Below are 24,397 nucleotides of genomic sequence, written 5' to 3' on the forward strand. Positions count from 1 at the left end.
GGTAACCGATGAGCCCACCTGACATCATTCCCAACTGGCAATCTCCCCTTCCCCCCCCACCGCCCCACAGAGAAGACTGCCGCCTTGTCCTGCCCGCCCGTCCGACGCACACGGTGGGGTGTCACTCCAGGACCTTGCTTCAGACGTGTAAACTCCCCAATCCATTAAACCACTGATGTCTCTGTTGCTGACTCCAGGCTCGCTCTTCTGTCTTAAAGCTGGGCAAGTGCAGGCCTTGTAGGCCTGCGGGGCGCAGCCCAACATCAGGGAACACCATGCAAGGACCAGGACACTGGGGGAGCGCCTCTCTGTCTGGCCTGAGCCCCAGCTTTCCTCCCCAGCCCCAAACTCTTGGAGGCTCCGGCTGGCACATCCAAGCCCTGACCACCCAGGTCCCCAGCAGCCATCTTGGCCATTCTCATGCCTAGGGGTGCAGACAGAGTGCACTGTCTGGGGAGGGGGGCAGCAGGGAGGAGGCTTATCCTGTGCGGGCCTGGAAATGGGCACAGTCCGTTTGGGCAGAACACTCCAAGGTCCTGGAGGGCAAGACTTCATGAAGGGGGAGCGGGTTCGGGGAGGGAGGGGGGCTCCCGGACCTTGGGGAGGCAGGTGCGGGAAGAAGGCCTGAGCGGGAGGGCCCAAGCAGCCCCCGGTGGCCCGGGCGGTCGGGGGTACCTTTGGCCAGGGAGATGTTGCGCAGCGCGATGGAGTGCTCCCAGTCCTTGAGGCGCAGGTCCTCGGTGACGCTGTTGAGCACGGCCAGCTCCTGCTTGAGCTGCAGCTCCAGGCTCCGGTGCACGAGGCGCATGCGGCGCGCGTCCTCGCTGGCGTTGCTCACCAGCACCTGCAGGTCCCGCAGCCGCGTGCCCTGCAGGGCCACGTCGTAGGACAGGCTGAGGTTGAGGCCGCGCAGGGCGCCGCCCACGTCGGCCAGCTCGTCGCCCAGGGCGCCCACCCGGCGCGCCAGCCCGTCCAGCAGGCCGGCGTGGCGCCGCAGCAGCCCCTGGCTGCGGTTGCTCTCCACCTGCAGCTGGTAGAGCTCCAGCTGCGCCGCGTCGCTCTGCTGGGCCGTGCGGTCGCGCAGCAGGGCCACCGCCTGCTCGCTCTGCGTCGCCTGCGCCTGGAGTCCCCACAGCGCGCCCTCCAGCCGCTGCACCGCGCCCGCCAGCGCCAGCAGCGAGTCCGACTGGTTCTGCAGCGCGTCCTGCGCCTTCCACACCTGCTCGCTCAGCTCGGCCTGCAGCGGAGCCTGCAACAGCCGCAGCTGCAAGTCCCGGAAGCTCTCGTTCAGCCGGTTCACGTTCCGAGTCAGCGCCTTCAGGTCGTCCGGGGAGCTCCGGGGCCTGGACACTGCGGAGGAGGGGGCGGAGGAGGAGGGGGAGGGGAGGGAGAGATGAGGCGGCTGCGCAGGCCCCCGGGGCCCAAGAGGCAGGCCCGGACAGAGCCCGGCAGGCCGGAGGTGCTCAATAAACGACAGCTGAAGGGAAATCAGAGGTGGCCATGGCTGAGCGCCTCAATACGTCCCCGGCACTGTGCTCAGCCAGTGGTCCCCAAACGTGTCTGCCCATGAGAATCACCTGGCCAGGCATCCCACCTGTCGAAATTGTGATTGGACGGGTCTGGGAGGTGACCCGGGCTTTGGAATTTTAAAAGGAGCCCGAGATCATTCTAAGGTGCGGATGAGTTTGGGAACCGGGGACTCATTATGGATGAGGTTGATCCGTAAGACATTGTCTTTTTTATATTTTGGAAATGATCAGACATCAGCGGTTCCACGTGGCTCACCCTACAATACTGTGTGTCATCCTCTCCACTTTAGGAGGGAGGTACCCTTATTTATCCCCTTTCAGGGCAAGAGCTGTTAAAGTTGCCCCAGGCAGAACAGCAAGTTAAGAGGTGGAGCCAGGATTCCAATCCAGAGGGCTTGCTTGCTCCCGAACCCGGATGCCTCCCTACAAGTCGGCTGGGGAACTGCCTGAAGGGACCACGGCAGCGGCAGACTCAGCCAGGCTCTGGGCAACACTGGTAATTCCCACTCCTGAATTCAGGGTCCCATTCCCTCTGGGCGGGTGGAGATGCTTTTACATCCATACCCTCCCTTCTCTGCCTCTGACTTCTTCTGGATCTCCTATTTCCCTCCTCAGGCAAACAACCCATCTCAGTGATTTCCCACCCTTTCCTCTTGGCGAGGTTTCCTTTTCTTGGTTATAAGAAAAGCTATTTCACAATACGCAGGGGAGGGGTGTGCATCTTAATCATTATAAGCTAGCATCCGGTGTCTCTTGGAAGCTGGTGGGCTGCACTCAGGTGCACTACAAACCCTGGTGCATCCTGGGATGTCTAGGGATGCTTGTTTGTTTGCTGTGCACTATCCGCAGCTGTCTCCCGCTCTGCTCTGCAAACCAGACAAATGGAAACTAGTAGTGTGGGGGGGGGGAGAGCAGGGTAGGAGATGGGGCAAATGAGGCACAGAGGGAGTTGTGCCTTGGAAATCTTGGAATGGAGAGAGCCGGGGAATTTGGTACACAGCTTGTTCAAGCAATGAGAAGATTTGGAAGGGGAAGGTAGTTTGGGAGGGTGCTGGGGCTGATGCTTCCGGAAGTGCACAGCATTGATGGTGGCCACTCTGGAGGAGATAAGTCATTTCAGATTAGATTCAGAGGCTCACAGTGCTAGCTGGGCATTGGAACCCCACTTCACATTCTCCCTCGGGACTTCCCTGGTGGTCCAGTGCTCCCACTGCAGGGGGCAAGGGTTCAATTCCTGGTCGGGGAACTAAGATCCCACATGCCGCGCGGCATGGCCAAAATAAAAAACCGAAAACCAAACAACAACAACAACAACAAAAAACCAAATTCTCCCTCACTCAACCCTTTAATCTCCAAGAAGAGCATACGCCCAGCCTCTGCATATACCCATCTCTCCACCTTCAGTTAGTTCTAACTGTTCAAATGTTCTACATTCCGTCCAGACTTGAAAGTTGCCTCCCTGTAATTTCTATCCACTGATCCTGCCCTCTGAGATCACATAAAGTGAGTGAATTTTTTTTTTTTTTTCCCACAAGACAGCTCTTCAGCATCTCAAAGACAGTTATCACATCCCTGCTACGTAACAATGTTTCTGGTTTAAATCTGTAGTTCCTTCATCTGCTGTCTCACAACAAGCTTCTAAGCCTCCATGTATCCTGGCTAACCTCTTTTGCACATACGCAGTGTGTCAACATCCCCTTACAGGGTGGGGCTTGATCTAAATTTGGTTTTTCCATGGTGTGGAAAAGACTGGGCAAAGTATGGTAGAAGGATCGTCAACTTCATTCTGGGCATAAGACTCTCTCTAATACGGCCCAAAGTGGGTTTTTCAGACTTGCATCATAGAATTTAGGTCTACGCAGTCATCTGTAAAAAGTTTCCCCAATTTACAGATAAAAAGACTGAGGCCGGGAGAGTATTCGTGATCTGCCTAGTGGCATGCTTCCTGACTCCTGGTCCAGTGGTTCCCTCCATTGCTCCGCTACTCTGGAAAATCAGCTAAAGAGCTGTCAATACAAGGAAAGGTTCTGGGGAAATGAATCCATGAACCAGTCACAACCCAAGTAACCACAGGAACTGTCTACCTAAGAAATCATTGCAGGCCAGGATTAGATCATGTGTTTGTCCAATATTCGACCCAGATTGCTTGACAAGTATTAGAGACAGGGCAGTTGGAAAACAGAAAGCCCAGTATTTTAGTGGCAGTCTCTGCTCTTGATGCTGCAAAGTTCAAAGGGATACCGCAGCTTATCAGAAGTAGTAAAACACTGTGAGTTTTGTTAATTCTGGTTTTAAAATTGGGATTGTGAGTGCCTAAGAGTAACAGTGCAACTACTTGATTTAAGACTCCATTAGCTCAGGCTGGCCAGAGGCAATGCCATGAAGGAGGCAATTTCCCTTAAACTCACTCTCTGCCAGCTCCCACCAGCCCTTCCTTCTCTCTTCAGGTGGTCCCCACGCCCAACTGGTGCCCTGTGCCCTTGGAGGCTCCTGGCCTTGCCCATCAGCCCCCTCCTTTCAGAACCTACCAGCTTTAAGACCCCTTCTCTCTGTCCAGAAAACTGGACTGAAACTTGCCCGCATGGTAAAGGCTGACAATCAGCTACCCCTTCCAGGAGGGTTCATTTGGGTCTTTGATTATTGTTCATTGCACAACCAATTTTAACATAAATTGAAATAAAAGAAAAAATTCTTCCACCATCCCACAACCTCCAACAAAGCCCACTGGTTTTCCTTCCATTTTCTTCTTCTAGTTCCATCCATGTGCATACCCAATCTTTACAATTTGATTTCTGGGTTTTTTAAATTTGTGAATGATTATTTTACAAATATTCTCCCATCTGTCATTTATAATTATACTTTTGATGGCTGCCTAAGAGTCTGTCAGGGAGATGTCTTGTAATTTACCCATTCTCAATCATGGAAGATAAACACAGAAAGGTCCCTCCTTCTTTTGAAATTTTTCCTACCAGTAAATTCCCAGAAGTTGGATTAGTAAAGCCAAAGTTATAGACCTTTTTATGACTCTTAAAAATTCCAACCCAATCACAAAAAGAAAAAAAAAAAAAGAATAAAAAAATTCCAGCCAAATTGCATCCCCAGAAGTTATACCTATTTATAGGTATATTATAGATTTTTAAATGTGCCAGTTTCAGTGAAACCTCAGTGTCTCTTACAATTTTCATATTGTTAATTTCACAGATACAAAACGATACCTTGTTATTTTATGTTAGTATATTTGCATTTAAGAAATGGCTTTTTCAAGGCAATGCATTAGCTCAAAGGAATGTTACAGGCATTTTAGGTACTCCAGCTAATCAGAACAAAATTATTTTGAGGGGTTAATACTCTTCAGGCATCCAATCATGCCGTAGAAGCCCAGAGCAGCCTCCCCCTTTGGGGATCACTTACCTACCCCAGAATTGAATTATCTCCTTCCAACAGTCACAGCGTGTTCTTAGCTCACACTACCCCCACCCCCTCTCATCCGCCATTTAATTCCTTCCAGATGTTCGCTGTCCTCAACAGGGAACAATTCTTCCTTGAGTGTGACTCTCTTAATTCATGTTTATGCAAACAGTTCATTTATCTCTCTGCCTGCTGTATTTACGTTTAATGTGCTTTAACTATGCTTCAACTTTCATACTTTCACAAGGGGAAAATAAATTACAGAGTAACAATAATAACTGGCATTTCCTGAGTCCTATGTGCCAGGCACTGTTCTAAGTGCTTCCCGTATTAATACGCTTAATTCCATAACAAGCCTATGAGATAAGCGTTGTTATGACCCTTATATTCCAAACGAGGAAACTGAGGCACACGGAGGTTGAGTAACTCACAAGGTCGCCCACTGGTTGACGGAGGAGACTGACTTTGGGCTCAGGCAGTTTGGGTCCAGAGTTGCCCTTGCGATACTGCCGAAACGGTGGAAGGCACAGAACAAACTTTTTAACAGAGACACACAAATATGGAGTAAACCTTGAAGGTAATGAGTTCCCCATCATTAAGCCCAAGCGGGAGTCAGGCTGCTTCGCAGGAATCATGGATTCTAATTGGGATTCTGATTCGGTATTAATTGCTGAATACTAATGAATGTGTTAATATACACTTTATAATAATATATGATTAATGTATTAATGTCTGTCTCAGGCCATGCCCTGGGCTAGATGATTCGCACAGACACGTCTCCTGCAGCCTTCCTACCCACACCCCAGCCCTGAGATGTCTCCCTGTTCCATAACTGTCTTCTATGTTCATTAAAAAATGATCACATGCTGGTTAAGTCAAGGTGCTCCAGATGTCACTGACCAGAGAGGCTGTCTTCCCCCAAAACATCAGGCACACCCACAGTGCCAGCAAGGAAGGGGAAGTATGTATGAGTTGGGAGGAAGAAAGCTAAGTGTTCTGTTTGAGGTTTGGTCACCTAAACCTTGGGCATTGGTGTTAATAACCCTTTATCTCTGTATAAAATTTCACATCCATTACCTCCCTTAATTTTCACTATAACTTATCTCGGGAGGTAGGAAGGGCAGGTATTCCTAATCTCATTGAAGGGTGAAAAAAAGAGGCTCAGAGAAGGCAAGAGATGCCAGAAGCATGAAATAAGGATGTGATGGGGTCATCTGTCCCTCAATCCAGTCTTCTGTCCTCCACACCTGCTGCAGGGAAGGTCAGTCCCATACTGAACTCCAAAGTCTACATGGGGAAGCAGGGCAGGAGATGACATTTATTAAGCACCTACTGTATACCAGACTCGGTTCTAGTTTCTTGCTAGAAGTGGCTTCCTTTCCTCTTCCCAGCACACTTGTGAAGTAGGAATTCTGCCTGTGTCCAGATGAGGAAGCGCGAGAAGGTGGCAGAGCATGAAAGGAAGCTCAGGCTTCTCGGTCTCTGAAGGCCCTGCTGGCCCCCCCTCACCCCCAAACCCCTTACACAAAACAGCAGAAGGCATCTGCCTCCCTTTCTTTCCAGACCACCCGGGCAGAGGCCCTGCACCGGCCCAAGAAGCAGGAGGGACTTGTTAGAGGCTTGGGGAGGGGGGTGACACGAAGAAATAGCATCCAAGTTTGATGGAGGTCCTTGGGCAGGTAGATGCTAGAACACTGCCAAGGGCCTTACAATTCTCCTGTGGTCCTCCCAAGCCTACGGGCAGACGGTATCACCATTTCACAGATGAAAAATGGAAACTCAAGCGATGAAGTAAGTAACTCAAGGCCATCTGTGAGTAGGAGGTGGACCTTCCTGGCTCTTTCACTGCCCCATGCAGCAGTCCTGCCTTGTCTTCATTTAGGCTAACAGAAGGAAGGCGGGTACCAGAATTCATAGAGCATCACATTAAGGGCAGAGATGGGAAAGGATGGGGCTGAAATGAAACTGCAAGGTAAGCACCTCAATTTAAGCACCAAGCAAAAGACAGGGGCTTTCTTTCAGGAGGTCTGCAACACAGGGTTGGATTTCCTGAGATCTGGAGACATGTGACTTTAATAGAAAATTAATTTAAAAGTGGAGCATAATATTCATTCAGAATTGCATAATGAAGAGGTTATCAGTAGACCTTCAGCACTTAAAGTGATGCACATTTTCACTAGGGCCCCCGTGTTTCCAAGAGGTAGGAGGAAACCAGGGCCAGCCTCGTGGTGTGTGACCAGTGCAGTGACACACGGCGCCACGTGCAGAAGGGCCCCGTGCTTGGGGCTTACTGCTCTGCGGTCACTCTCTTGAAATTTTGCATAATTTTATCTTCGAATGCGTGTTTTGTAAGTGAAGGGCTGAGGCAGGGGAAATGAAGCAGATTGGGGAGGGAGGGTATTAGGGGACACTCATAAGGACCCAAAGAGGAGGGCAGCAGATTGGTACATTTGGGGTGAGCTTATTTCCTTATTTGTTTTTAAGAACCACATGCCCTCGTTCCTAGCTCAGCAGGATGTCCAGGATAAACATTTATAGTCTGGAGATGGGCTTCTCCTTTGTCTGTGGCCTCACCAGCCCCTGCACTCACACAGGAGGGGGCCGGGAGCTTGCAGGCGCAGCTCAGAGCATCAGGAGGCCCTTTGAGAAGGAAGCCAGACAGACGCTCCGTCTTTGCACAGGTGGTCTGAGCTTTTTGATGCCCGGTCCATCTGAAGACTCATCAACCAGTGGCTCCCGGGGCCACAGGCTTTGGCCACATAGGTGTGTCCTCCTGAGTGCCTACCTGCAGTGGCCTTTGTCAGTTCAGAGGCTGGTAGGGCTCCCTAGGTAAGCAAGCACAGGTGGCCAGTTCTCGGTCTTACAGGCAGGATCCAACAAACAGGCATGAAGGATGCAGACTGCCTGCCCCCTGGAACGGTGGGTTGGCTGCAGCCCAGATACCCATCCTTTACACATAGACCCTGACTCTGGCCCATGGATGAGCACAGACTGGTAGCTGGAGGGTGCATGGAGCGCAGGCTGACGGGAAGCCAGCGGACAGCCAAGGATATCCACATTAGGATGGCCTGGTACAACCTCAGAGGAAGAAAGACCCCACCAACATGTTGATTACTTTCCTCAGAGGTGTGGCTGGATGTTCTGCGCTCCTGGCATAAGCATTCCCTTTGGTGGTCCAAGCAGATGGAGTCTCTGATAACTCACTGTTGATTGCTGTGGAAATGGGATCCAAGACAAATTATAACTCAGAAGGCTCCTCTTGCAGAACCTAGCCCCAGGATTCCCATTTCGGAGGCGAAAGGATCTGAAATTATTACCAGCAATGTCAGGAAACCCAGCATTTTGATGGGGTGCATACGTCTAATAGGAAAGAGACCAATTCTTTGTGAATTCGCAAATGGAATTAGGCACTTGCTATTTAGACTAACACAGTGCCTAGCGCAGAATCTTGCAACCTGGTAGCTGGTCAGTAAATAGCTATCAGATGAATAAGTGAATGATTGAAAATGGAGAGTGGTAGGAGGCACAGAAGTGCCCGCATCTCTTCTTAGAAGAGCTTGGAGGACTTCCCTGGTGGTCCAGTGGTTAAGCTTCTACTGCAGGGGGCACAGGTTCGATCCTGCAGGCCATGCAGTGCACCAAAAAAAAAAAAAAAAATACCTGGACCAGCGGAGGAGACGGGGGCAGCCCTTGGGCCCAGCCTCGCTCTCTCTCAGCCCACCTTTTACTCTGGCCAGGGCTACAATGACCAACTTCAGGTGGGTGTAACCCGGCAACACCGCACTTCATCCGCACCTCCGATCTCTAGCTGTCTGCCCCCAGGGCTTCTGTTGACTTCTCAGAATCATGGGAACCATCTGGACCTCATCCATGCATGGCCTTGCCACTCAGGGTAACCCCGACCTATGCAGGAAACAGCTGGTGGATAAACACTCTCCACGGACAGACAAATCTGCAGCTTTTACTACGTAGCCCCTTGGAAGGTCCTGGAAGGACTGAGCTCTAGCAGCCACAGCAGAGACCGGCTCAAGAACACATCCTTGTAATTGTTTTCCCTCCTTCCTGATCCCTCCGGTCCCCAACTCCTGCTTCGCAGGATCACTTTTCACAATAAACTACCAAGCCCGTGTCTCTGGCTCTGATTTCCAAAGAAATTCCAGGCTAAGACAAGAAACATCCCTTCTTCCCTAAGCCTAAAGAGGCCAGCTCTCTTCCCATCTCCCTTTTTTCAGATTCCCAGTTCACATCCTGATTCCCTGTTGTCCTAAAGGCTCACAAATAAGTTTGAATTGGGGACATTCATTTGTTCATTCATGCATTAAGTCATTCAATACATGTCTGTGAGGTACCAACTCACTATAAGGGTTTGGGCAGCAGTAAATACACAGAAGTCTAAAATGTAAGCTCCCCTATCAAGAAATTTATCATTTACTTAGGGAGAAAAGTACACACAAAAGGAACCTGTTTTAGAACTCTTCTAATGTGTTTCCAAATGTTCTTTGGGAAAAGAAAACCCAAACCCAATATTAAGATTATCTGAAGAAGCTGTATGCAACGAGTGTAATCTCTGCCAGCAGTGCAGAGAGTGAATTGCAAAGAACTGGACCTGGAGGAGGTTTGGAAATGCAGTAGGAGGCTGTGGTCCTGGTGATGGAGGAGGGCCTTGGAGCAGGGCCACACCTGTTAGGACAGAGAAGAGGGACATACAAGACACGATAGAGAAGTAACATTGTTAGGACTCAGTGGCCTCTTGGAACTGGAGGTTGAAGAATAGGAAGGCTGTAGTACTGTTGAATGATATGGTATCATCCTGGAGGAATCAAAATGCTATTTTGTGGGGGACGGGAGGGGGTCCACTTTTTAAAAAATTGAAGTATAGTTGATTTACAATGTTGTGTTAGTTTCTATATAGTTTCAGAAACTATATAGTCTTTTTCAGATTCTTCTCTGTTATCGTATATTACAGGATACTGAATATAGTTCCCTGCGCTATACAATAGGTCCTTGTTGTTTATCTATTTTATATATAATAGTTTATATCTGCTAATCCAACACTTCTAATTTATCTTTCCCCCACCACCTCTTCCCTTTGGTAACCATAAGTCTGTTCTCTATGTCTGTAAGTCTGTTTCTGTTTCATAAATAAGTTCCTTTGTGTCCTATTTTAGATTCCACCATATGATAAGTCATAGCATACAGTATTTGTCTTCCGCTGTCTGACTTACTTCACTTAATATGATAATCTCTAGGTCTATCCATGTTGCTGCAAAATGGCATTATTTCATTCCTTTTTTTATGGCTGAGTAATATTCCGTTGTATATATGTACCATGTCTTCTATATCCACTCATCTGTCGATGGACACTTAGGTTGCTTCCATGTCTTCACTATTGTAAATAGTGCTGCTATGAACATTGGGGTGCATATATCTTTTCAAATTAGTGTTTTTGTTTTGTTTTTTTAAGATATGTACCCAGGAGTAAAATTGCTATTGTTCTATTTTTAGTTTTCTGAGGAACAACCAGACTGTTTTCCACAGTGGCTGCACCAACTTACATTCCCACCAACAGTGTGGGAGGGTTCCCTTTTCTCCACACCCTCTCCAGCATCTGTTATTTGTAGACTTTTTTATGATGGCCATTATGACTGGTGTGAGATGGTACCTCACTGCAGTTTTCATTTGCATTTCTCTAATAATTAGCAATGTTGAGCATCTTTTCATGTGCCTATTGGCCACGTGTATGTCTTCTTTGGAGAAATGTCTGTTTAGGTCTTCTGCCTATTTTTTGATTAAGTTGTTTGTTTTTTTGTTATTGAGTTGTATGAGCTATTTGTATATTTTGGAAAGTAAGCCCTTGTAGGTCGCATCATTTGCAAATATTTTCTCCCAGTCCATAGGTTTGTCTTTCTGTTTTGTTTATGGTTTCCTTTGCTGTGCAAAAGCTTATAAGTTTGATTAGGTCCCATTTGTTTATTTTTGCTTTTATTTCTATTCCCTTGGGAGACTGGCCTAAGAAAATATTGGTACAACTTATGTCAGAGAATGTTTTGCCTACGTTCTTTTCTAGGAGTTTTATGGTGTCATGTCTTATATTTAAGCCTTCAAGCCATTTTGAATCAAATTGCTGTAGATAACCAACAGCCAATGCAAAGCTGGCAAGAGTAATATTGTAGATGACAAAATCAAAACTCAAAATTATCTTAATTGATGTGAAATCTCAGCTGAAGGCAAGAGGATTACATATAAAAGGGACAAATGTGGTATATTGCATTTACAATCAGACTCTCAAAGCGATCCCTGGATTCAACATTAGTTAGCTCACCCTTGTCAAATTCTTACCAACACCTCAGACATTCCATGTACCTGTGCTACTTAATCCTCAGAACGACCTGTGAAGTAGGCATTATTTATTATCCCTGTTTTAAAGTGAGGAGAGCTAAAGCTCAGAGAAATTAAGTATATTTCAGAGGTCTTATAGCTAAGAAGGGGCAAGCCAGAGTTGGGAGCTAGGTGTTCTGATGCCAACTGCAGAGGCTCTCCATCAGACTCCTCTTGGCTTCACATCATTGTGGGGGAAAAAAAAGCACTCACCATGAAAACAAAGTGGTGTGATATTATAATCAGGGGCTGTAAATAAGATGATTTCTTGTGGTTATTCTAAGCTGTACCTGTAATCACCCTGCCAAGCTTCAGTGGGCCATCCAGGGAGAGGAGGTCCAAAAACCATTGTACTCATGGATACGCTTGTTCTTATCATTGTTTCTTTCCTTTTTTTTTGTCTTTATTTTTTATTTTATTTTTTCCTTCTTTTATTTATGCATTTTTTAAAAGACAAATAAGTGGTATATTAGTTTGCTTGGGCTGCCATAGGAAAATACCACACACTGGCTTCCCCGGTGGCACAGTGGTTTAGAGTCCGCCTGCCAATGCAGGGGACACAGGTTCGAGCCCTGGTCCGGGAAGATCCCACATGCCACAGAGCAACTAAGCCCGTGTGCCACAACTACTGAGCCTGTGCCCTAGAGCCCGTGAGCCACAGCTACTGAGCCTGCATGCTGCAACTACTGAAGCCCACGCGCCTAGAGCCCGTGCTCCGCAACAAGAGAAGCCACCGCAACGAGAAGCCCACGCATTGCAAAGAAGGGTAGTCCCCGCTCGCCGCAACTAGAGAAAGCCCACGCACAGCAATGAAGACCCGACACAGCCAAAAATAAATAAGTAAAATAAATTAATTTAAAAAAATACCACAGACTGCATGACTTAAACAACAGAAATTAGAAATTAATTGTCTCATAGTTCTGGAGGCTGGAAGTCCAAAATCAAGGTGTTGGCAGGTTTGATTTCTCCTGAGGCCTTTCTCCTTGGCTTGTAGATGGCTGTGTTCATCCCGTGTCTTCATGGCCTTCCCTCTGTGCATGTCTGTGTCCTAAACTCCTTTTCTTATAAGGACACTAATCATACCGATTTAGGGCCCAACATGGTGACCTCATCTGACTTTAATCACCTCTTTAAAAGCCCTGTCTCCAAATACAGTCACATTCTGAGCTACTAGGGGTTAGGGCTTCAACATATCAATTTTGAGGGGTACACAATTTAACCCATAATAAGTGAGGGCCCTTACTAGAGATTAACTGGGAAGAAGCTGGGGTGGAGAGTAAAGGTGGGTGCTGATTTCCAAGTCTTAGTCACATCCTTAGGTGGTACTATCCTGGCCAACTCAGAAGAGCCTAGAATGCAACCAGTCTGAGTCTCACGGAGCCAGACTGCCTGGAGGTTTGAGGACCAAGCCCCTCTTCAAATCGCTGCTGCCTTTGGGTGGTGATGCACTCTTGGGATGTGACAGTTTCATTTAGAAACAAAAATCTAGTGGGGAATCTTCTCTATACTTTAATGGGGCTTGTTGGTCCTTTATTGCAGTTATTTCTACAAAGTAGCCCTCAAAGACTTACTAATGGAATATAGTTATAAATAAATAAAAACCTCTCCTGACAAATTTAGACCCTTATTCTCAAACCACACATGGAAAGGAGAGTCCCATTTAGAGAAAAGTGACTTGCCCCATGGTACACACTCAGTGATTTCCCCAGGCACCTTTCTTTGGCATTTAGGCTGGAGTCCCTCTTGATATACAATATAATAAAACCCCTAAGCTATAATGAAGCAATCCATCAAGAAGAAGGGGTCGGGGTGTAAGTACTGCTCTTTTAGAGCCCAGAGTTGATCTTATCTCCAGCAGTTTTCATTCTATTTGAAAAGGAAAGTAAAACAACAACAACACAAAAGAAAATGAAAAAATCCTAAAACCTAACTTGCTGGATTTCACTTAATGCACGGCCCTTCTATATACATGGTACCCACCCATCATAGAGCATAAACTCCCCTCTAGAATCTCATGTCATCACTGGGCTAGCAAATGGACCATTCACATTTTTTAAAAGATACAAGTAAGTGTTTGAATGTTATTAAGACATGAGGCAGTTTCATTGGGTCATGAATAATTCACAAGAGAGGAAACTTTCATATTCAGCACTTATTGATTGCTGGACACTTGACCACGTGTGGAATATCGGATACCCACCCCAATCTTTTTTTTTTTTTTATAGCAGTCCTCAGAGTTAGATGCTGTGGGGAAACTTAGGGGTTTGGTCTACAGGCAAGATACTTACATCAGTGTGGAAATTAAATGTATGCACTGGAATAGGTACTTTTGTGCTTCACCACCTCATACGCACTGTCCCTGCTCCCTGGCTCACCAAGGCTGGGCCCATGGTTGGTTACTGGGGAGATTAACTGTGTGGGCTCTAAAGAGATGGCCCAGCATGGGCCATCAGAGCTGGGCTCTGTGCTCAAGGGTGTGGACAATCTCTTTTTCAATCTGGCATCACGGTTTCAACCTCCAAGGCTGCCTTTTCCATGCCCCGCAGTGGGACCTCTTGTCCCGTCCTTCCATCCCACAAAAGTGCACTTCCAATCTCAGCAGGAATCAGACAAGAAAGTGGCAACATCGGTCCTTAAAGGTACCTTGGCGACCATGTGGATGCCCCCTCCCTCTTTCACAGATATGAAAACAGAGTCCTAGACAGAAGGACCCTCTTGCCCCAGGTCACACAGGTAGACAGAGGTGTAGATGGGATGACTAATCCCATGGTCCTTCCACTTAACTGAACAGAAGAAGAGAGAGAACTAATATTAATGACTGTCCACTCAGTATCAGATAGTGGGCTGGGTGTCATGTATTTTATCTCATGTGATCCTTTGAGATCATCGTTCGTATGTCCAGTTTCACAGATGAGATGTGTTCTGTATTGTATCTGTGAGTATACATACAGGCATGCCTTGTTTTATCATACTTTGCTTTATTACACTTTGCAGACACTGTCTTTTACAAATTCAAGGTTTGTGGCAACCCTGCATCAAGCAAGTCTATTGGCACCATCTTCCCAACAGCGTTTGCTCATTTTGTGTCTCTGTGTCACTTTTTGGTAATTCTTGCAATATTTCAATCCTCTATGTCCCGGCAAAAAAGATTACAACTCTCTGAAGTCTCAGATGATGGTTGGCATTTTTTAACATTGGGGTATTTTTAGTATATGTGCTGCCGAAGCGAGCACATCATTGGGGTATTTTTAAATTAAGTTATGTACATTGTTTTTTTAGATATAATGTTATCGCACACTTAATAGACTATAGGATAGTGTAAACATAACTTTTATATACACTGGGAAACCAAACAATTCGTGTGACTTGCTTTATTGCAATATTCACTTTATTGTGGTAGTCTGGACCCAGACCCACACGATCCCTGAGGTATGCCTGTATACATAATTATTTTCTGTATATTATGATGTTTTGACTTCTTAAGAAACCTTTTTTGGCTGGGGAGAGAGAGCTCTTTCTGAAGCTAGCCAATTCTTAGAGATGCAAAGGACCCAGCGGGGAGCATCCTTTACCATCCAATCTGGAGCCATACCTCCTCTCTCTGGCCCCAAGAGGCAATATTCCTCTGCCTTAATCATCCCAGGGCCAGGTAGAAGGCAACTAGAGACCACCTCTATAGCCCGAAGTCCACCAAAATTATTCAAACCAGCTAATCCTAAATTGTTTACCCTGCCCTGCCTTGTCTTTCTCACAGAAACCCCGAGAAAGGCCGTGGCCTGTTCCCCTCACTCCTGTCTTCTGCTTCCTGATGCCCCTGATGCTTCCCCATGTGGCCCTGTGTGGCCTTCATGCCTCCTGTCTCTGGGACCTGTGAGTACAATACACTTTGCCTGAGCCTCTGTCTCCTCTTGTGGCCACACATGCCTGGCCATTTCATAAAAGAATACGTGACGTGTTCATATCCCCAGTTCTACAGATGAAGCTCAGAGAGACTGAGCAGCTTGTTCGAGAAAACACTATGTGCAAATGGCAAATCCAGATTTAAACCCCGGAGTATGTGACTTTTTGCTCTACCCCACGTGCGGTCCATCCCTCTGGCGCCAGCAAGAGCCTCCTGATGCTGGGTTAGAGGGGCCCCCTCCATCTCTCCAGTCCGCCTCCCAGCCACAGTCACATGAGGCCATAATCTGAAATCAGGGAGGGCAGAGAGCATGTTTCTGTGTTTCTATCTTTCTGGACAATTTGTTCCATAAGTGCTTGTTTTCAAACAGCTCAATATCAGGCCCCCAGGGCTTCCATGCAGCTTTTGGTTGGAGTTCTGTGAGCTCTCCCCATTGGCTGATTTTCTCAGATCCATCTTTCTTCATTTCTTGAGTCTGTCATAAAGTATTCTGAGGAGGTTGGAAATTATTCTCACTAATAAACATGTGAGGAATCTGAGCCAGACTTGCCAGGAGTCTTGGCACTTACTGAGTTTCTTCTTTTGGAACACGAGGTTTGCAGCCAATGTGTCAAATCTCTTATATCTTTGTTCTTCAGAACTCGGACTCGTGGTGCAGTTAGATCATGGATGCTTTGAGCTAAAAGTGACCTTAATAATCATTTACTCCTCAATTTCAGATGAGGAAATGAAGGCTGAGAAAGGTGATATGAAAATGTCCCAGGTCATCTAACAATTGGTGGCAGAATCAGGGCTAGTACTCATATATCTTGAAACCCAGTTCACATCTCTTTCTACTATACCACACTGTTGTCCAGGAAATCAGAATAAGGTATCCACCCATCCATCCATCCATCCATCCATCCATGTGAATCATTATCAACAATAATGCAAAAGCATTTTCACCCAAACAGGCAGAGTTTTTCGAACCAAAAACATTTACACCAAGAGTAAGAGTTACTTTGAAATATTAACTGGTCCCCAGAGTATCTTGCATTATTAGATTGGATATTGTTAGTATTACAAAAATATTTACTACTGCAAAAGAGTCATATGAAATTGTGCCAGTGACAATCAACAATCACGATGTGGTATTATGTGGGTTCAGCGCCTTTTCTACAAAAGGGAAAAATTTAATGACGACTTTTAACATATTGTAATTAAAAAAAAAAACAAAACACTGCATGTATCTCACGTGTACTATGGTTCAAAAACTGACATCTTGGTGTGAAGTGCAGATTATATAAAGGAAGTGGATTTGAGAATGTCATAGACTCTGAAAATTGGATGGGTCCTTACACGTAGATTAGAAAGGAAGGAATATCAAACTTAGAGCCAAAAGACCTGGGTTCAAGTCCTGCCCACCACTTCACTTGCTGCTCTTGGACAAGGGAATTCATCATTCTGAGTCTCTCCCTTTTCATCTAAAAATAGAATTAACAACATCTATCTTGGGGGGGGGGACGGGGTGGGGGGCATTGTGAGGACTAAAGAAAAGAGTGAACTTTAATTGAGCACTTATTATGGGCCAGGCACTGCGTTGTGTTTTATGTAGATGTTATCTCATTTGAGGAAATCAAACATGTGGGAAGAAAACCCCAGCTCTGTCACGAAGACCTATTCAAATTCAAACTATTGGTGTTCAGGTAACCATCTACTCTAGGTGCCTTCCCTTCCTTCATTGATTATCGGATTAGTTGACATGAATATTCATAATGGTACATCGAATTGTATAGAGCTTTACATAATTGTATACTTTTCACCAGCACTTAATCCCCATTTACATTAGAGGAAGAACTGAGGGCAGTGAAAAGAAATGGTTTTTCCACCATCAGCCAGTGACAGCCAGGCCTTGAGATGCAGTCCCACACACATTTATCCCTCATCTTCCTCCCATTTGTGACTCTCTGGGGTCCCTGGGGGTGAAGAGGGTGAAGATCACCCCCCGCCCCACTCCTTCCCCTGGGACCTGGTATCATTGGGTACTTTCCAAAGAGACCCAAACACTGATTCCCCTCTTTTCTACTACCGCTACCAAGCTTGTCGGCTCTCCCATCAGGAGGGGACCTGCCACTGTCTTCAATGGGCAGATTGATCCTAGTAACTCGACCTCCTCCGTGAGCCCTCCTCTGGCTACGCCTGAATCACTGCTGTGCCCGGATTCAGACCTGCTTTCAAATGCCCAGGGCTCTGGGGAGTTTTCCTACTTTATACTCATCAGTGACAAACCCCGGATAGCTGCATCCCCCTCCTTTCCTTGCTTTACTTCTTGGACTCTGTAGAAGAAGAATTGTGCTGACTTGGCTCACCCTTGTGCTGTTGGGATACACCTGGAGTTGAACTGCCTTGAGTGGGATGGTAGGCTGGAAAAAAATCCCCTTAGCTGCTATTCAAAACTTTCTTCATGCTCCTTGACACCCAAGCCTACTTTATCCCTCATTCTTAGAAGTAACTCTGTACGTACTTTACCAAGGATATGAAAGCCCTGAACTCTATGTCCTCTGCACCTCGCAGCCCTGCATGCACATTGTTTCCTCTAAGATCAGGGAATTCCTTGCTGGCCCAGTGGTTAGGGATCCGCGCTGTCACTCCTGAGGGCCCGGGTTCAATCCCTGGTCAGGGAACTAAGATCCCATAGGCCACTCGGTGCAGCCAAAAAACACAAAACACATTGTTTCCTGTAAGATCAGAGTGAGAAGCATCCCTTTCCCTTCCCAAGGTTACCCGCTGCCTCTGCCCTCCGTGCCACACCCCTCAGCTCCACACAGGAAGGTCAGTGGTGGGGACGGAACGTAGAGTGCCTGTGATTCCTTCAAGGGCTCAGGCATGGCTGGAGCACCAAGTGGGGAGAGAGGGTGGGGTGTTCATGGATTTCCTCCTAAATGACGAAGAATCCACACAAGGTAGTCATTTTAATATTTGAAGACAGATCCCCTTTCCTTAAAGTTTCAAGGCCCATCACTACCAAAACCATTCTCCTTTGAATGTGTTTCAGCTTGTCTGCAATTAGCAGTAAATGTTTAACAACTGGTTCTCCAAGGGAAAAACAAAAATCCCTCTTTGTAGCACTTGCCAATTTCTGAGGTGTAAATACTCCCGCTATGGCCGACATCAAGGTACCGAGAGGACATCACTCTAGTGTCACTGAGATGGGCTGGGAAAAAACACCATTTTATGACCAGCTTTGTGATAACTGATTCAGGCAATAATTATCAGTGGGTGATAAAAATCACTGAGTGAGAGACTGTTGGGAAACAGTATATCTACACAGTATCAAAGAGTCTCCCACAGATCACTTCTTAATTAGAAAGGAAATAAAAGGTACCTTTACAGTAGATGAAGACCTCAACCAAGTGATCAAATTTAACATCATCAGTAAAGGAACAAAATGACATAATATGCCCCTGATGCGATTCACTGAGCAGGATTTATGAAATAATTCTGCCACAAATGTTTAACCGATATCTAATCACAGGAAACAAACAAACTCAAATTGAGGGACCTTATACCAAGCAACAGACCTGTGTTCTTCAAAAATATCGTGGTCGTGAAAAACCATCAATGGCTAGGAGTTATTTTAGATAAAAGAATGACTAAAGAGACATGGTAACTGAATGCGTAATCCTGGCTTTGCAACCGTGTACAAGCCCCTGTGTCCTTGCCTTTTGAAGTAAAATGCTGACTCAAGAGTAATGATTGGGAAATGTGAAGATGGAGAAACAGAGAATAGCCACTGGGCTGGGGAACCAGTAACAATTTAGACTATAAATCTGCCACATTGCAGAATCACTGAACTCCCAGTTCCCTGAAAGATACAGATAAAGGCCTGACACACATTCCTAAGTTGTTTGTACAGGAAGCCGACCCACCAGATGAAAACTGCTGACCACAGGAGCATGGACCCCTAGACTGGTTGAAACCGGAGGGTTGATGATGCTTGAAACTTCACCTTGATGCCAACCAATCCGAGAATGGTCCACAAGCTGATCACGCCCTGCTCCTTGAGCACTATAAAACTCCTCACTACCCCCCTCCAGGGTGGGTCACACAGTCTTGAGGGCATTAGCCCGCTGTGCTCCCCTGTGCCTGCTGGCAAAGCAATAAAAGCTACTCTTCTCAGGCTTTCTTGGTGGTGCAATGGTTAAGAAATCGCCTGCCAATGCAGGGGACACGGGTTCGAGCCCTGGTCCGGGAGGATCCCACATGCCGCGGAGCAACTGAGCCCGTGCGCCACAACTACTGAGCCTGCATGCCGCAACTACTGAAGCCCGTGCACCTAGAGCCCGTGCTCAGCAACAAGAGAAGCCATCGCAGTGAGAAGTCCGCACACCGCAATGAAGAGTAGCCCCCGCTCGCTGCAACTAGAGAAAGTCTGCGTACAGCAACGAAGACCCAACGCAGCCAAAAATAAATAAAATAAATTAAAAAAAAAAAAAAAGCTACTCTTTTTTACTTCACCCAGAACTCTGTCTCGGCGTTTCTATTCAGCACCCGTGAACAGAGGCTGAGTTTCAGCAACAGCTTCGATCCTGCAGCAGGTTAAAAAAAATGCTATGGAAGCAAGTTAATTATGGCCTATATATTTACGATTGTATTGTACCTACATTAAATTTCCAAATGTAAAAACTCTAAGTGATGATATAAGAGAATTTCCTTGTTCTTGGAAATCCATACTAAAGTATTTAGGGGTGAAGTTTACAACTTACTTTCAAATGGTTCAACAACAACAAAAAAATAGTACTAATAACAATGAGAGAGGCTAGGAGAGAGAGAAAATGTAGCAAAATGTTAACAATTGAGGCACCAAGATGAAGGGTATATAGACACTTATTATACAATGTTTCCAACTTCTCTGTAGGTTTAAAATGTTTTTCAAAATAAAAAACTGAAAAGACAGGAAAAAAGGACAAACGGGAATTGGTTCCACATAGTTGAGACAACTCTGCAATTCCCATTTGTCCTTTTTTCCTGTCTTAACTATGTGGACCCAGACAGTACTGTCACCTCCCTTATTCTACACACTGCACTGCTATTAACATGACTCTGATGGCAATAGCTTCTGGTGAGCAGCTGTATTATTCAGTTACTCATTCTGCCAACCTCAAACCCTGAATCTCCCTTTAAAATTCCTGTCAAGTGCACCTTCCCTGTGCTGGAACACAGGACCTCATGCTCATCCAAGGAAGATTCTCAGTTTTGGGCTATCTCTCTGGGTTTCAGGCTCATTTTGGATTCTGAGCCTGCATTCCTTTGAATGGAATACAGATCTCTGCAAACTGCAAGAAACAGAAACACGTTAGCTGGGGTTGAACTACATATGCAACAAAATTTACCGAGCACACAAAATGTGCAAAGCAGTGGACTGGGTACAGAGAAATCAGCAATAACTAAATAAGATGTGATTGTTGATTTCAGGCTTCTGCAAGGTAAGAACTAAGCCTTACACACCCTTGGTCACCCTCTAGTATTCCCGGAGCATGTAGTAGATACTTGATAAATATCTGATGTGGCCTCACATAGGTAAGCAGGAAAAAGGCTTAAAGAGCCAGTTGCTTAAGAGGTGCTACAAGTAATAATCAAATGTATGAAAAACTTTATGAGATGATTAGTTATCAGAGAAATGCAGAATAAAACAAAATGAAATCTCTCTAAAAATAATGGGACGGTGCTACATCATGCTGGCAAAACTATGGTGAAAACTTGTGCGTTTATATATTGCTGATGACAATATCAAATACTTTTGGAAAGCAATTTGCCAAAATGTACCAAGAGCCATAAAAATGTTCACATCCTTTGTCCAATAATCTCACCCCTGGGAATTTACCCTAAGGAAACAGTCCAAAAGAAGGGAAATGGGATAGCACAAAGAAATTCATTGCATCCTTGTTTGTAGGGGTGAAAAACTGGGGCAAGTAGTGACTGAACCATTTAGGAATAATTAAATGATCATACATCCACTTGGTAGACTTTGATGAAGCCCTAAAGATGACAGCTATGAGGTCTATTGTGTAACAATGTGGGAAATGCATATGCTTTAATATTAAGCAAACACACACACACAGATCAAGACTGGAATTCTTAAAAATAATTGATTTTTGGGGCTTCCCTGGTGGCGCAGTGGTTGGGAACCTGCCTGCCAACGCAGGGGACACGGGTTCGAGCCCTGGTCCGGGAGGATCCCACATGCTGCGGAACAGCTAAGCCCGTGCGCCGCAACTACTGAGCCTGCGCTCTAGAGCCCACGAGCCACATGTAGTGGCTCTGAGCCACTACAACTACTGAGCCCACGTGACACAACTACTGAAGCCCGCACACCTAGAGCCCGTGCTCCGCAACAAGAGAAGCCACCTCAACAAGAAGCCGGCACACTGCAACCAAGAGTAGCCCCTGCTCGCCGCAACTAGAGAAAGCCTGCGCTCAGCAACGAAGACCCAATGTAGCCAAAAAGAAAAAATTGATTTTTTGTGGTGGAATTCTGAGTAATTTTTATTCTATTTTCTGATGGTATTATATTTTAGCAAAAGAAAGAATTTAAAATAATCATCTATTGAATAAAGGAGGAAACGATTGTGTTAGGGGCTAAATCGTGTCCCCCCCCCCCAAAAGTCATGTGTTGAAGTCCCAACCCCCAGTACCTTAGAATGTTAACTGTATTTGGACGTAAGGCTTTCAGAGACGTGATTAAGTTCAAATGAGGCCATTGGCCTTGATCCAATATGACTCGTGTCCTTATAAGAAGAGAAGACACCAGGGGCAGAAGAACACAGAGAGAAGACCTGGTCAAGAGGCAGCAAGAGGGCGGCCATCTGCAAGCCAAGGAGAGAGGCCTCAGGAGAAACCAACCCTGCTAACACCTTGATCCTGGACTTCCAGTCTCCAGAACTGTGAGAAAATAAATTTCTGTTGTTAAAGCCACCTGGTGTATGGTATTTTGTTATGGCAGCCTGAGCTAATACAGACTGTTGTAGACAACCCACCCAGGCAGGGGTCACTGTGCTATGACCAAGAATCTGGCAAACAGAAGACCAGATGTGATGGACTGGTCATTATTGACACTCCAAGTGTACCCAGGACCACAGAGAATCTCACGAGGTCCCTTTTACCCACTTTAGCCCAGTGGGTGGAATGTGTAATTTGCAGGCAGTGGCTCTAAAACTTGCTGCAAATCAGAAGCACCCAAGTCACTCTGAGGTTATAGCCTGGAGATTCCAATTTAGGAATGGGCTGGGCCCTGGCAAGCTGCATTTCTAATAACAACCCTGTCCCATTTCTATTTCAGTGACATTGCTGTGCTGAGAGCTGTGGGATGATGAAACTTTATTATCTCCTTAGCTTTTGGTTTTCTTCTCTAATTTCCTTCAACCTCTTCTGTCTCTCCCAGCAAACAGAGGGTCCAGGTGGTCAGAATGTCCTGCTGAACTTTCAAGTACAAAAGTCCAAAGGGCAAGCAATTTGCACTTCTGGGGATACTCCCAATAGAATTGAAAACATGGACTCAAATAGATATTTGTACACCCATACTCATAGCAGCATTATTAACAACAGCCAAACGGTGGAAGCAGCCCAAGTGTCCACTGATGGATGAATGGATAAACAGAAAGCAGAATATATATAGACACACACAAAGGAATATTACTCAGCCTTAAAAAATGACAGCAGTCCTGTCACATGCTACAACATGGATGAGCCTGGAGGACATTAATTATGTAAAATGAAATAAGCCAGTCACAAAAGGACAAATACTGTCGATTCCACTTATATGAGCTTCCTAGAGTAGTCAGATTTGCAGAGACAGAAAGCAGAAGGGTGGTTGCCAGGGGCTGGGGGGAGGGGAAATGGGGAGTTGGTGTGTAAAGGGCACAGAGTTTCAGTTTGAGAAGAAGAAAAGCGTTCTGGAGATGGATGGGGGTGAAGGTTGCACACTGTGAATGTACTTAATGCCACTGAACTGTACACTCTAAAATGGCTAAGATGGGGACTTCCCTGGCGGTCCAATAGTTAGGACTCCGAGCTTCCATTGCAGGGGGGCACGGGTTTGATCCCTGGTCGGGGAACTAAGATCCTGCAAGCTGCATGGTGAGGCCAAAAAAAATTAAAAATAAATAAATAAAATAAAATGGTTAAGATGTAAGTTTTACTTTATGTCTATTTTACCACATTTAAAAAAAAATTCTAAAGGGGAGCTAAAGATGAGAGCTGGGGTGGGGTAGATGAAGCCTCGCCTGGGTCTGGGGACTGATCCCCTGGGGTAAGGGCGGGGCTGAGGGGCGAGTCTGGCTGGGTCTAAGCATGCACCCCAGGCAAGCATTACTCAGGCTCTGCCCAGTCCCACCCAAGGCCAGATGATAAATGGGTCGACCGGGAGCCACTGATGCAGCCCCAGCTCAGCTTTTACAACTGAAGTTTCAGGAACTGGCCTGGGGCCCATGGGCTGGAATCGTTTTCCCTTCCCCCATCTTCTCTGCCATCAAACGTAAAGGAGGAGGGGCCTGGGGCCGGCCCTGCTTTGGGGAAGGTCAGGACCCTGGGCCAGCTTTTTGGCTCATTGGGAGAAAGAGTGCAGCCTGGGGCCCGTGTGTTTGAGGTTTGTGTGCCTGGGGACTTGAAAGCTCTTCAAACTGCCTACTCCTCTGGGGTTTGGTGGGTAACCTTCCCAAGTCCCGCTCCAAGGAAGAAAAACAAACAGCTGAGAGCAGGCAGCCCCAGCTGTGGGACATTTTCCAAGATTGAGAGGAAAAAAAAAAAAATTATTCCAGACGAAACGCCTAATTAGATTGAAAGCAGTGGGCTGCGGAAAGGAAAAGGAACGTCTCCATCACACCCTGTTTTATCGAGAAAATTTAAAAATCCATCCTTGAGAATTCATGCGTTTTACTTTGCCATTTGCGACGCTTTACAGCCCTTTTTGTAGATCTGTTTGTATAATGTGTGCTAGAAAAGCAGACATTATAAAAACCCGCATGGCCAGGCTGTGTGAACAGACACAAAGGGATGGAACGGTGGATTGGCTTGGAAGTAGCCTTCTTTGTGAAAAACCACCCCCTTTGTCCCTCACGACCAGGTGCCTCAGTTTCTCTACCTACCTCTTGCCCAGAAACCGTGAGCTATGGGAACAGAGATGAGGACCTGAGCCCCAGGCCTG

The 24,397-nt window shown here is 46.3% G+C and overlaps 1 protein-coding gene across 1 annotated transcript in view; it reads right to left on the reverse strand.

Annotated features, from left to right (window-relative positions):
* SCARA5 (scavenger receptor class A member 5) overlaps nucleotides 1–24,397 on the reverse strand; it is a 114,806-nt gene that overhangs the window by 47,244 nt on the left and 43,165 nt on the right. Inside the window, exon 4 of the mRNA XM_068554035.1 lies at nucleotides 676–1,350. Within this exon, the coding sequence (XP_068410136.1) occupies nucleotides 676–1,350 (675 nt within the window). The remainder of the gene's footprint in view (nucleotides 1–675; nucleotides 1,351–24,397) is intronic.

This window comes from Eschrichtius robustus, chromosome 10 (assembly GCF_028021215.1).
Source record: "Eschrichtius robustus isolate mEscRob2 chromosome 10, mEscRob2.pri, whole genome shotgun sequence".
NCBI classification, from domain to species: domain Eukaryota; kingdom Metazoa; phylum Chordata; class Mammalia; order Artiodactyla; family Eschrichtiidae; genus Eschrichtius; species Eschrichtius robustus.